Source organism: Cyclopterus lumpus, chromosome 10 (genome assembly GCF_009769545.1).
Source record: "Cyclopterus lumpus isolate fCycLum1 chromosome 10, fCycLum1.pri, whole genome shotgun sequence".
Classification (NCBI taxonomy): Eukaryota; Metazoa; Chordata; class Actinopteri; order Perciformes; family Cyclopteridae; genus Cyclopterus; species Cyclopterus lumpus.
In genome coordinates this window covers 6,147,739-6,159,194 of record NC_046975.1, presented here as the reverse complement: position 1 = coordinate 6,159,194, position 11,456 = coordinate 6,147,739, and the positions used below count along the sequence as shown (strand labels likewise).

General features: G+C 42.9%; 1 protein-coding gene across 2 annotated transcripts; it reads right to left on the bottom strand.

The window, feature by feature from the left end:
- Positions 1–540: 540 nt before the first annotated feature.
- On the bottom strand, positions 541–7,083 carry guf1 (GUF1 homolog, GTPase). Of its 2 annotated transcripts, XM_034544280.1 has the most exons (17): positions 6,650–7,083; positions 6,102–6,213; positions 5,625–5,773; positions 5,372–5,452; positions 5,199–5,276; positions 5,017–5,100; positions 4,855–4,919; positions 4,550–4,753; positions 3,889–4,028; positions 3,478–3,601; positions 2,802–2,934; positions 2,139–2,282; positions 1,907–2,040; positions 1,520–1,621; positions 1,048–1,167; positions 881–917; positions 541–779 (listed from the first exon to the last, which is right to left on the bottom strand). In XM_034544280.1, the coding sequence occupies exons 1-17, from the start codon at positions 6,830–6,832 to the stop codon at positions 645–647; spliced, it is 2,025 nt and encodes a 674-aa protein (XP_034400171.1). In that variant the 5' UTR covers positions 6,833–7,083; the 3' UTR covers positions 541–644. The 2 variants fall into 2 exon arrangements, with proteins under 2 accessions (XP_034400171.1, XP_034400173.1); XM_034544282.1 differs by lacking the exons at positions 4,855–4,919; positions 5,017–5,100; positions 5,199–5,276; ... (2 more) ...; positions 6,102–6,213; positions 6,650–7,083 and having other exon boundaries at positions 4,477–4,553.
- Between the last annotated feature and the right edge of the window lie 4,373 nt (positions 7,084–11,456).

Sequence of the window (11,456 nt, the reverse complement as noted above, 5' to 3'; positions counted from 1 at the left end):
TGGGGGGGAGGGGGGGACGGGACTCCTGCTGGTCAGATCATTGAGGGGGATCATATTTGAATGTGTACTCTTCAACATGACAAATGCTCACTGCAGCTAAAATAGCAATTAGATTTGGTAAGGTTAGTGGACATTTTATGATTTTACAAAATATGATTTAAAACCTGATCAGTGAATGCTTCAGGCTGATATGCTCTGTTGTAAATTAACTCAGCAGCAAATTAAGTTCCTTTCAGCTTTTTGGTGGGTTTGAGCTGATGCTGCCATCTACTGGATGCACTGCTTCACGTTTGAGATTTATCTCTTTCGCTCACAAATGATTAACCAATTATCACATTTATCAATCCATTTGTTGACTGATTGACGACCCTCCCGGACTGCAAACAAACTGCATATTTAGCAAACTAAGAAGCTAAATGTGTCATCATATCACTGTCAGATGATTAGCTTTAATAAAGCGTTAGAATAACAACACGATCTTCAACCATCTCTCCTGACAAATGATCTGAGAGAGGGAGGAATGATGAAATCAGACGAACAGATTGATGAGCACTTTATTCAGAGCAAATCTAGCGCGGCCTTTCTCATCATAAAGACCGGTTGCATATGATAATGACATTTCTATATAAGAATATTATTGCAGTCTATTTGTCTTTCCTCTTCAGGACATTAATGAAGGCGTCTTTGGGGACTTCCACGTTGCCGATGAGCCGCATCTTCTTTTTACCCTCGGCCTGTTTCTTCAGCAGCTTCATCTTCCGCGTGATGTCACCCCCGTACTGCCGGGACAAAAACAAACAGAGACTATAGAGTTCAGAGTGCTTGTGCTGCATCGGCAGATTCAGCAACTATTGAGGAGTCGAGGAAAGGCTTTACTCACACATTTAGCGAGGACATTTTTTCTGTACGCCTTAATTCTGCAAGAGGAAAACATCGCAGAGTTTCACACACACACACACACACACACACACAAAAAAACAATGAACAGTGCTTTACATTGTTCTGCATCTCTCGGAGCCGCGAGCTCAGCCACGACGCTGCACTTACGTTTCCCTTGCGATGACCTTACTTCCGATGGATGCCTGCACAGCGATCTCAAACATCTGCCGTGGAATGGAGTCTTGGAGTCGCTCGCACATGGCTTTCCCTGCGCTGTACGCACGACCCCTGTGACGACAACGTCAGAAGGTCGTCCCGTTAAATACAGACCTGGTACAGCTGTGGTACTTCACTGTCCTCGTCACAAATGGAACAGTCATTGTAATATAGAGAACGTCAAGATCAGCTGCCAAGAGGCCTTTTATTTATGTTATCCCGGGTGTTGAATACATGCCATGCTCCATAGGCTCAGAAGTATTACGATAATAATGAAGGACCGTATATCGTTAAAAAGATGTTAACTCATAAAACACTACCAGTGAGCATAATGAAGATCCCCTCAAGCGGCGTCAGAGTTACATCTCCGGAGACAAGTGTGTGAAGAATGAAACTACCAGCTGTGACTTCAAACATACTGCACCTGTGTACAATGGTGATGAGTTCCTCCACAGGCTGCCCATTCAGCAGAATATTCATCTTGATCAAATCAGCAGCCTGGTAGCCTGCATTCTCATAGTCAAAGCTGTGGGAGACGGGAACAAAAAAAAAAAAATCAGGAGGATGGTCAGCTGAATGCACGGACTGCTCGACATGGAGGTCAGTCAGAGGTGATGCAATATTCCATTAAAGACCAACATCATTTACATGGACGACACGAGGAAACGGTGCAGAGGTACGGAAGCCCATCGCATCCCTTCTAAGTTAGGATGCGATTCTTTTCTCTTTGCGTACACTGCTGTACAGAGGGGAGGGGAAACTGTGGGGACAGATGTCTTGGCTTGTGAGTGTTTGTATGAGAAGCGTTTACCTGGCATATCCAGAAGACAGAGACTTGAGGAGGTCATAGAAATCCACAACGATTTCATTTAGAGGGAAGAGGTACTTCATCATGACACGCTTGTCGTCTATGTACACCATGTTCTTCTGGATCCCTCTGCGATTCTTTAGGAACACAATTTACACCGTCAACAATCCAAGAAGAGCTGCTCCTCATTCATCATTGACTCGTGAAGTTGAGTAATTTGCCCCCCCCACCTCACCAAGCAGAGACTCATGATCTTGCCAGTGTAACTGTCTGGAGAAAGGATGGTTCCCAGCACCATGGGCTCCAAATACTCAGACACAACCGATCGGTCTGGGAACTGAGCGGGGTTCACGATGGTGATCTCCTTACTGCCGTGTTCCTGCCAGGACAACCAAATGAAGCAGATTATGATTTTAAAGCGATAGTTCATTAAAAAAACGAAATAACTCTAGAAAGTTACCGTTATACCTACAACTTTTATTATAGTTCATTTATTCCATTACTAGTCTTACAAGAACGGGAAATGGTGTGAATCATTTGCAGTGAAATAATAATCTTAACGTGCACCAAGTTATTGCGTATTGGATGAGAGAACGTTGTTTCAGAGGGAACTTGGACACAACTTGTCTGTGTGTTGCAACAGAACATTTTGATCTCAAGGATCTCCCATCAAGGGTCTCCCATCAAGGATCTCCCATCAAGGATGTCCCATCAAGGATGTCCCATCAAGGATCTTCAATCAAGGATCTCCCATCAAGGATCTCCCATCAAGTGTCTCCCATCAAGGATCTCCCACATGTTGTTTAACGAGTTCAAACTTTCTTCTCGCCGTCAGCCCAGAGCGAGCCCCTCTGCTCCTGTAAGAGTAGGAACCACAGGAGCAGGAAGCGTCTCTCACCTTGATGAGTCTGGGTGAAGAGAGGACCGCCTTGTAGGGCACGGTGGGCGCCGTCACTATAACGGAGGCGTTGTATTCCTGCTCCAGCCGCTGATTGAACACCTCCATGTGGAGGAGGCCCAGGAAGCCGAGTCTGCCGGGGCACAGGAAGGGTCACAAATTACAAAGAGTTCCAGCGCAGCTTTGGAATCACCGCCACTAATGAGTCAAATTCAGTGCCATCGTCTGGACCAATAGGACCCGTGGTGATAAACAAACTCTCACTTGGCAACATACGGTATGGCTCAAGGAGACTTGTTTATTCCCCAATCAATTACATCATAAGACGCCCAAGAAAAGGAACGTCCAAACAATACAATAAGACAATCTAAGCCAAACATTATTCCTTGTTTTCCTTCTCTTGTGATTTGGTTTGTCTCCAGTTTGAGTAATGCTGTGTCAGGTTGTATTAGTTTATTTTAATGCTGCTCCCTTGTATTGCCAATTGTATGAACAAAAATAAATAGGTTAAGAAAAATCGTCCAAACGTCATGATTAGGGTTAAAACGCCGTCGGTTGCACCGCTCAACGTCCTCATTTTCCTTTTCGCTGGCTGACACATAACATGTAGTGACCCACTCCTCAGGTGTGGTCCTCCTTTCTTTCCTCCATTCTAATTCAAAGCCGCCATCCTCACCTCCAGCCCGCTCCCAGGGCCATACTGCTGTCTCTCTGCACTGTGACACTCGAGTCGTTCAGGGTCAGTCTCTCAATGGCGCTGCGAAGGCCCGGGTAGTCCGACTGGTCCGTCGGAAACATGCCTGAGGGACGCAAAACAAGACAGAAGGAGTGCACATCATCAGCAGAAAGGACTCATTTACGTGGAAGGCACTTACTGGACCGGCTGGCGAGACACAACGTGCGCTGAAGGGGCTTTTACATTTGACAGCATGTCCAACGATACTGGAACATTCATGGCTAGCGTTCCGTCATGTGCCGAGTTATTATGGGAATGCATGTTTAAAGGTTAAAACAATGGTCTTATTCCACAGTTTCACAGAGATTACTTTTAGTCTAACAGCAAGAAGAGGATGAGAGAACTTCTTACCAGCAAAGACCATGGCTTTGGCTGGTTTAAAGCCTGGAAGAGTTTCCACCGGCTGCTCTTTGAGGTAGAGTGTGTCACCGATCTGGGCCTCCTTCACATCCTTCATCCCGGTTACCATGTAGCCCACTTGGCCTGCAAACCTGCACAACAGTCGAGGAGTTACAAACAAATGCTTATACTTTATACTATTGCAATAGACAGAATTTAGATGAAGCTACGCTGACTGTCCAATCATTACCATACTTTGCACGGACTAGATCACTGATGGTTTCGCTCATTCCGTGTTTTTTGCTCTGATCAACCTTTAGCAGATACACAGTACGAACGAGCATCAGTCGATTCCTTTTCTCGACATCGATGCTACGAAGATGATCCAATTAGAGGACCACTGAATCAATTAGTGCATAACACACCTTGAATAAAACGGAGAATAATTAAGTCAGCAAGCAATGCCTCAAATTTGAGAGGAGATCAGAATGCCAAAAACATTTTCTGGAGCCTAAATTAATCTAGTCTATTATTAAATAACACTAAGAAAAACAGCGAAAAAGCATGTTTGGCAAAATTTGTTAAATAACTAAACTCAACTATTAAAACAGCTGCAGGTTGTTTTTCCTGCACGACATTATAAACCAGCGAGAGGAGGAAGGACGCTGCGTACAGCTTCTGAGTCGGGTGCTCATCTGGCCGGAGGATCCCCAGCTCGTTGACCTCGTAGCTTTTCCCGAGATAGGCTGACACGATCCTGTCCCCTTTTCTGACCCGACCCCCGAACACGGCGATGTTGGCCACCACTCCTCTGTAGTGGTCGAAGTTGGAGTCAAACACGAGGGCTTTAAACGGGTCGTCGATGCTCGCTACAGGCCTGACCATACAAGGATGGAGGAAAAAAGAAAAGAGAGGCTTAACGTTTACGTGTCAAAACATGTTTCATCTGAGAGAAGAAAACCACATTAACCTTCTTACGGTGGGATTCTGTCCACAACGGCTTGAAGAACCGCCTCGACATTCGTTCCAAGCTTGGCTGAAATCTGAAAAGGACACAAGAAGAAAATGAATTAGGAGACGTTTCTCCTCGGATAAGCAATAGTGAAAACTAAACAGCAGGGTACATGTGCGGCGACTCACCCTAATGCATTCGTTACAGGGGATATCAAACACCTTTTCAATCTGCGACGCCACCCTCTCTGGATCAGCATTTTTTAAATCAATCTGAAGGAGAGAAATGTCAAATTCGAGCGACGTGCTGAACAGCAACCAAGTACAAAAAGAATGTGATTAAGTCAAATAATAAGTGGTCCTCGGCGTACCTTATTGATGACGGGGATGATCGCCAGCTGAGCTTCAAAAGCCAGGTAGAAGTTGGCCACCGTCTGCGCTTGAATCCCCTTTTCGCGTGACAGCAAAAATATGAATGACATGCAGCACTAACATCCAGAACGATTCACGGAGAAAACCGGAAGAGAAGGATTGGGTTTCGTACCTGATTGGCGTCGACAATCAACAGGACACCTTGGCACGCGGAAATGGATCGGGACACTTCATAACTGAAGTCAACGTGACCCTGCAAACGGCATATCTACTCTTTATGGGCAACCGATCCATGCAATAATAATAAATGATATTACACATTTTCAAATCCATCCGTTTGTTTGTTTTTTGTATGCGTTTTACAGTTATGGCGGGGGAAATGATCCAAACACGATGAGGAAAGGGAGCGGCGCTTCTTCACTCACCGGCGTGTCGATGAGGTTCAGGAGGTACTGCTGTCCCTGGTGGCTGTAAATCAACGAGGCCGTCTGGGCCTTCACTGTTATACCTCTCTCCCGCTCCACCTGAAGCTTGTCCAACACCTGTTTGTTCTTCTGCGTCTTTACTATGGCGCCTGTTTGTCAATGACACCCATTAGTGACACGGTGTCTGAACAGGAACCAATTTAAGAGAGATAGATAGATAGATAGATAGATAGATAGATAGATAGATAGATAGATAGAGAGAGAGAGAGAGAGACACACAGAAATACCACAATGCTGAGCATGCTGATTAATGATGGAGGCACACAATCCAATTACATTTTCACAACCCTGTTCAAAATTATACAAAAATAATAATTATAATTATTTTTTAAATAATTATTTTACAAAAAGTAAAAGGGTAAAAAAGAAAAGAAAAGAAAAAGAGAAGCTGATATGCAATGTGATAACAAAACATACCGGTCATCTCCAACAGCCTGTCAGCCAAAGTGCTTTTTCCATGGTCAATATGAGCAATGATGCAAAAGTTCCTGATTCTATCCACAGGGAACTTGGACAGGTCAATAGTATCCTTAAAAAAGAGAAGTCTGCAGATTACTGGGACAGTCACTCAACAACCGCTGAATAATCCGCCTTCAAGAAATGGCAAGATTCAGACAGATCAATCCTTATTTCTATTTCTGAATGGGGCCCATTAAGAAGCACCAGAGCAGCTTATTACATTTGAGTTTCTCAGCATTTTTCATGCCTTTACTTTATGGTTAGAAGAAGTATTAAAGATCCTTTACTTCAGTAAAAAGTACCACTATCACACTGGAAATGCTCTACTGCAAGCAAGAGTCCTGCATTTAAAACCTAATAGTACTTAAGTAACGTTAGTGTCAGCTAATTTAACTTGGTATCAAAAGTCAAACGTATTCTGTAGAAAGCGATGAAACAATTGATATGTCCGTTCCACACATCTGACTAAAGCTCACAGGACAGTTAACGCGATAACGCGTCGTTACCGTTTGTGTGCTGGCCATCTTCAAGCCGCTGGAGAACACGGGCAGCCTCTTCATCCAGCGGTGTCTGAACAGCGTGTAGGTCATGTTGTTGCAGCTTTGTATTTTCCTCCTGTAGCCCTTGAACTGTAACACACGCCTCATTAGCGGTGCGTCGCACCACCGCGTCGCGAGAGAAAACGACATGTTGTCTCTAAGCCGAGTGTGAAGGAGACATGGCTAACGGCTAGCTAGCTAGCAGCGGTCTGCGGAATACTTCTGCGTTGGCCTTAATGAAACGCAGGCTGTTGGCACATCGGCGGACCATTGGCGGGCTGTCGCGACGATAAAACGAACTTATTCTTACAGTAAATAGTACTGCGGTAACCCCGGTGCATGAGTTCTTAGGCCGCTGACATTTTAGGTGACAGTTCACCGCAAAGACTTCTGGGAAAGGTTGTTTTCGCACCAGAGATGGTAAAACCAACAAGATGAGTTCCCGCTTTGACATCCTTTCTTTTTTATGCGAGTAAATCGTTTTTTTTCTAAAATATATTCTAAATAAAAGGTTACATTGTATCTTAATAAAAGTTTTTTTTTTAAAATACTAACATGGCTCCACATTAACTGTGTCTGCTAACACTGTATTAGGCTTTTAGGAGTTATTAGCCTAAGCGACCACATTCGGAATATCCCACACGAAACGACCCTTGATAGCGTCGAAAGAGGATGAGTATCTCGACCTACTGTTATCTTTGAACATGCTGAGACATTCGGAAGTCCCGCCTACTCAACCTGTCAGACGAAGGATAAAAATGGATATCAGTTGCTATGACAACGAAGCTACCTCTCGCACAAGAATAGATTACTCCTTCTCTTCTTTGAGCAGCCAGAGATAATAAGCCTCTATTACCCCCCAGTTTCTGCCTGTCATGTAATCATATTTTTTCTTTTTTCTTTACACTGAGGATTGCATTTGACTCCCAGACCTGAGCACTCTGTTTCTGTTAAAGATTATAAAGATTACAATGATGATAAATAATATCAGAGATCACTGGACAACAACACCACCTACACACTGTTCCGGAGACGTCTCCTGGTGGCTCAATAACTCTCAATAACGCAAAAATAGGATGTGTACAAGACCAGCATTTAGACTCTGAGAAATGTGAAAGTCTTGAAAACAGCAGGAAGTGCTGTCAAATGACCTGTGCTGAGCTCGGTGGCTGAGCTCTGTGACTCGCAGCTATTCGTTAAGGAGAGGCACAAACTGCATGGGGATAAGCCTCTATTATCCCAAATGGTTAAACAGTCAGTTATTTATATCTAAACCTTTTATAGCTACAGGGAAATATCCATCCCATGTTCTGACTGAATATGATCATATTTACACCTGTGATTTCTCTGCCGTGGCATGTCAAAGTATCTGAAGCTGTCATTCGGATGGCTTCTTCAAAAATGCAACAACAACAGAAAATCAAGCAATTTGAGGTGTGGGCCTGTTCTAAGTGGAATCCACACACAATCAATCAGTCTTTATAATTAAGATTCATCACAGGACACGCATTTTCTTTTCACATCAGATGTTTTGACAAATACAATCATTTAAGGAGGGCTTAATTTCTCAATTAGTCGGTCTTCTTTCACGCACGCACACACGCGGTACACGCCCCGTTGTTGCCATTCACTGGGTGTATGCTCGTGTGGGGAAGCCGAATGGAGCTTGGTGTCTTTTCTCACAGGTCGTCCTTCTCTCAGTCAGAGCTCACCACATTAGGTCTCAGCCAAGCATGTCGCCATGGCAACCTCAGTCAAACTTTACCGTGTGGATTTGCTTAGTGACGTCTTACGGTTGTGGCCTTATTCTTTTTGGTTACATTTCAGCTCGACGTTGTATAATTATAATTCCCATAAAAGAGACCGTTGTCCAAATCATGGGTATTGATTGGTAAATGTAATTTAGAAGTCAGACCTTTAGTCACAGTCCAATTGAAGCAGCGTGCAACCGCCACGTGTTCCCCCCACAAGTAAGACCGGGAAGAGTTGAAGAGTCTGTGACTCTTTGTTTTAAATTAAAAAAGGGGTCTTCAATTCCGAAGATTTCCAGGCATGCATGTGAGCAGCAATGCTGTGCTGCCAGACACCCCCATCCATCAGTGTTGATCCCTGTCAGGCCACAGCCGCCTCTGTCCTCTCCGGATGAAGGAGGGGCCCGAGCTGCCACTCGCGACCCCTCGCGATCTGTTGGGATCTGTTTGGGATCTGTTGGGATCGGTTGGATTTTTTTGTACTTCGAGGGAGAAGACGGAACTTTCTGAACACTGCCGGTTCCATTACGAGCCGGTTTTCTCACCGTATTCACCTGGAGCGTCTTGCAAAACCAGTGTAATGTTACGATACATGTCTTTGAAAAGCTGTTCTCAACAAAATAAAAATAAATGATCATACTCTGAGCCAGAAATCTCCACTTTGGTTGCACTATCTATAGTCTGAAGGTTTTTACGGAAGGGTTTGTTTACGTATCATTTTATTCCGTTTCTTTTTTTATGGACAGTATTTTCTGATTTATACAAAGACATATTCAAAAAACGTTGTCTCTATAGGTCAAGAATGTTGAACCTGATTTTATCGAATGTTCAGATTTGTGTTCTGGAAATGGATGCAAATGATCACGTTTTTGAAGACACACTGTCTCATTTGCATATCTTAACATGCCGTTTCAACAAAACTTGTTATACAAAAAACAATTGTCTTAATGTAAGAAGGTTCCATGGCCGTATCTCTTTTCACCTGCAGGCATGTGTCAGATATTAAGTAACCTATCATATTGAAAAATGTGGCCTCAGTGAGGCTCTCAAAATCATGGCACAAACTTGATCTAAATAATTTAAATTATATGTGTGTTTTTATTAGAAACTGCACTGAATCAAGCATCCACCTCGTGAACAATCATTTTATCTGGAATATTTAAGATGTCTATCAGGATGTTGGAGAACATTTGAATTAAACATCAGAAATAAATAAATAAATAAAATGATTTATCTTCATGCAGAGTTTGATTCAACAGTGAAATTAAGTTCAAATATGAATGTGAAGCAAAATCATATCACTCCATGAAGAAAAGAAGTAACACAGTAGAGTGCCACACAGCGTATGGCTACTGATATGGGGCTGAACATGATGGCAGAGACGCATCGAGCAACTCTAGGTTTACAAATACATATGCTCATGAAGTACAATCATTGGTTGTCCCTGTTACGCTGACTGAAGTGGATTACATGACGACTGTATATGGCTTCTGAGCTGTTCCAAAGCTTTAGTGTAAACAGCAATCAATCTCAATACAAAGATGTTTCAAAACTACAATTTCATGATAAAAAAAAAAGATTAAAAATAATTTTGTCCCAAATCCTCACTTTTAGGCCCCGTTACACAGAAGAATTGCTGGCAGAGGAATGTGAGTATCATCCACGCATGACTCACTGGAGTTCATGCTGGCACAGAGCAGTCCTGTGTTTGCAGGCCCATCCCTCTCATATCTGTAATTAGTTCAAAATTGCTTGTGGGATCATGAAATGTGTTGTGAGGAGCCAGACACATATGAATAATCACCTAAACTGTGTAATGGCAGACATTCTGATTAGTCCTGCTCCAGTCTGCACCAGCAAATCCACACTGTCCTCCAGAGTTACCCCCACCACCATGGGCAAGCCAATAAAAAGCTGTGTGTGTGTACATGTTTTATGTGTATTTGAGGACATTTAAACCAGTAATTGGCATATGAATTTGTTTGTGTATTGTTTAATCTTGCTGTAGTAAATAAATATACAAAAGGAACATACAAAATAATTTAAAAAAAGAATGCATATAAGTGTGCTTGTGCAACACAATGTTCAAGCGTTTCTCTCAAAATGTTTTGTACCGTTAGCGATACGTTACATTTGCTGTGCTGTTATTATTGATACGCCATTGATAATTAAAAAAAAATCCCTAACCCAAATGCTAAGGTGAGAGGGGTTTACCCATAATGACTATGAGTTGCCTTCTTAGCCTCTCATGGCTCATTGTTTTGGTTTTAAAGCGCTACATTGACTGCGTGTCTCAAACCGACAGTAGAGTGCAGTACAGTAGAATAGAGTACAGTAGAGTACAGTGCAGTACAGTAGAATATAGAATAGAGTACAGTACTCTACTGCACTCGACTGTACTGTACTCTACTGTAGTGTACTCTACTGTACTGTACCAAATGGCAGACTGAGCCTAAGCTAAGTTAGCAATTCAGCTGGCTGGTGAAGAAAATCAAACATCTAAAAGGCTGAACTGGAGGAGACCAAAACAGAGCTAAAGGTAGAGCGAGTACATTTGTAAGGAGGAAAAGTCCAATGCGATGAAAATGTTGCTACTGTCTTTTGGAATGCGTAAATAGGCACTTTGTTTGCTAATACATTGGCCAACAACTTTATCAGACAATACCAGGTTGGGGATGTGGGTCTGCCCTCTACAGGTCAAAGATGAGAAGTCCGTTTTCAAATATGTTAAATTGGAGGTTATTTCAGTTCATGACGTTTCTCTTGACAATATATTGTAGTTTCTGAGTTTAGATTAAAATCTGAAACAAAACTTGACAGCCCACATGTATGAACATAGGGTCAGGGTTACCATAGCAGCTTTGTCCAATTCAGTAACCGCACCTTTTTGACTCGATGGCTTTTTCCATATGTCACGATTCATGAATGAAAGCAATAATGTGTAAATAAATGAAGCGGTCGAGACTTAACTGTTAGAGTTTTACCTCGACACACACTGTGTGCATCCTCTGTAATTCTGTCTC

Excerpts from the sequence above, each read along its gene's own strand:
- guf1 (XM_034544280.1), bottom strand. The coding sequence starts at position 6,832 with ATGTCGTTTTCTCTCGCGACGCGGTGGTGCGACGCACCGCTAATGAGG. Across the intron at positions 5,774-6,101 it reads CAGGCTGTTGGAGATGACCG|GCGCCATAGTAAAGACGCAG; the intron begins GTATGTTTTGTT and ends ATTGACAAACAG. Across the intron at positions 1,168-1,519 it reads CTCATCACCATTGTACACAG|GGGTCGTGCGTACAGCGCAG; the intron begins GTGCAGTATGTT and ends TTGTCGTCACAG.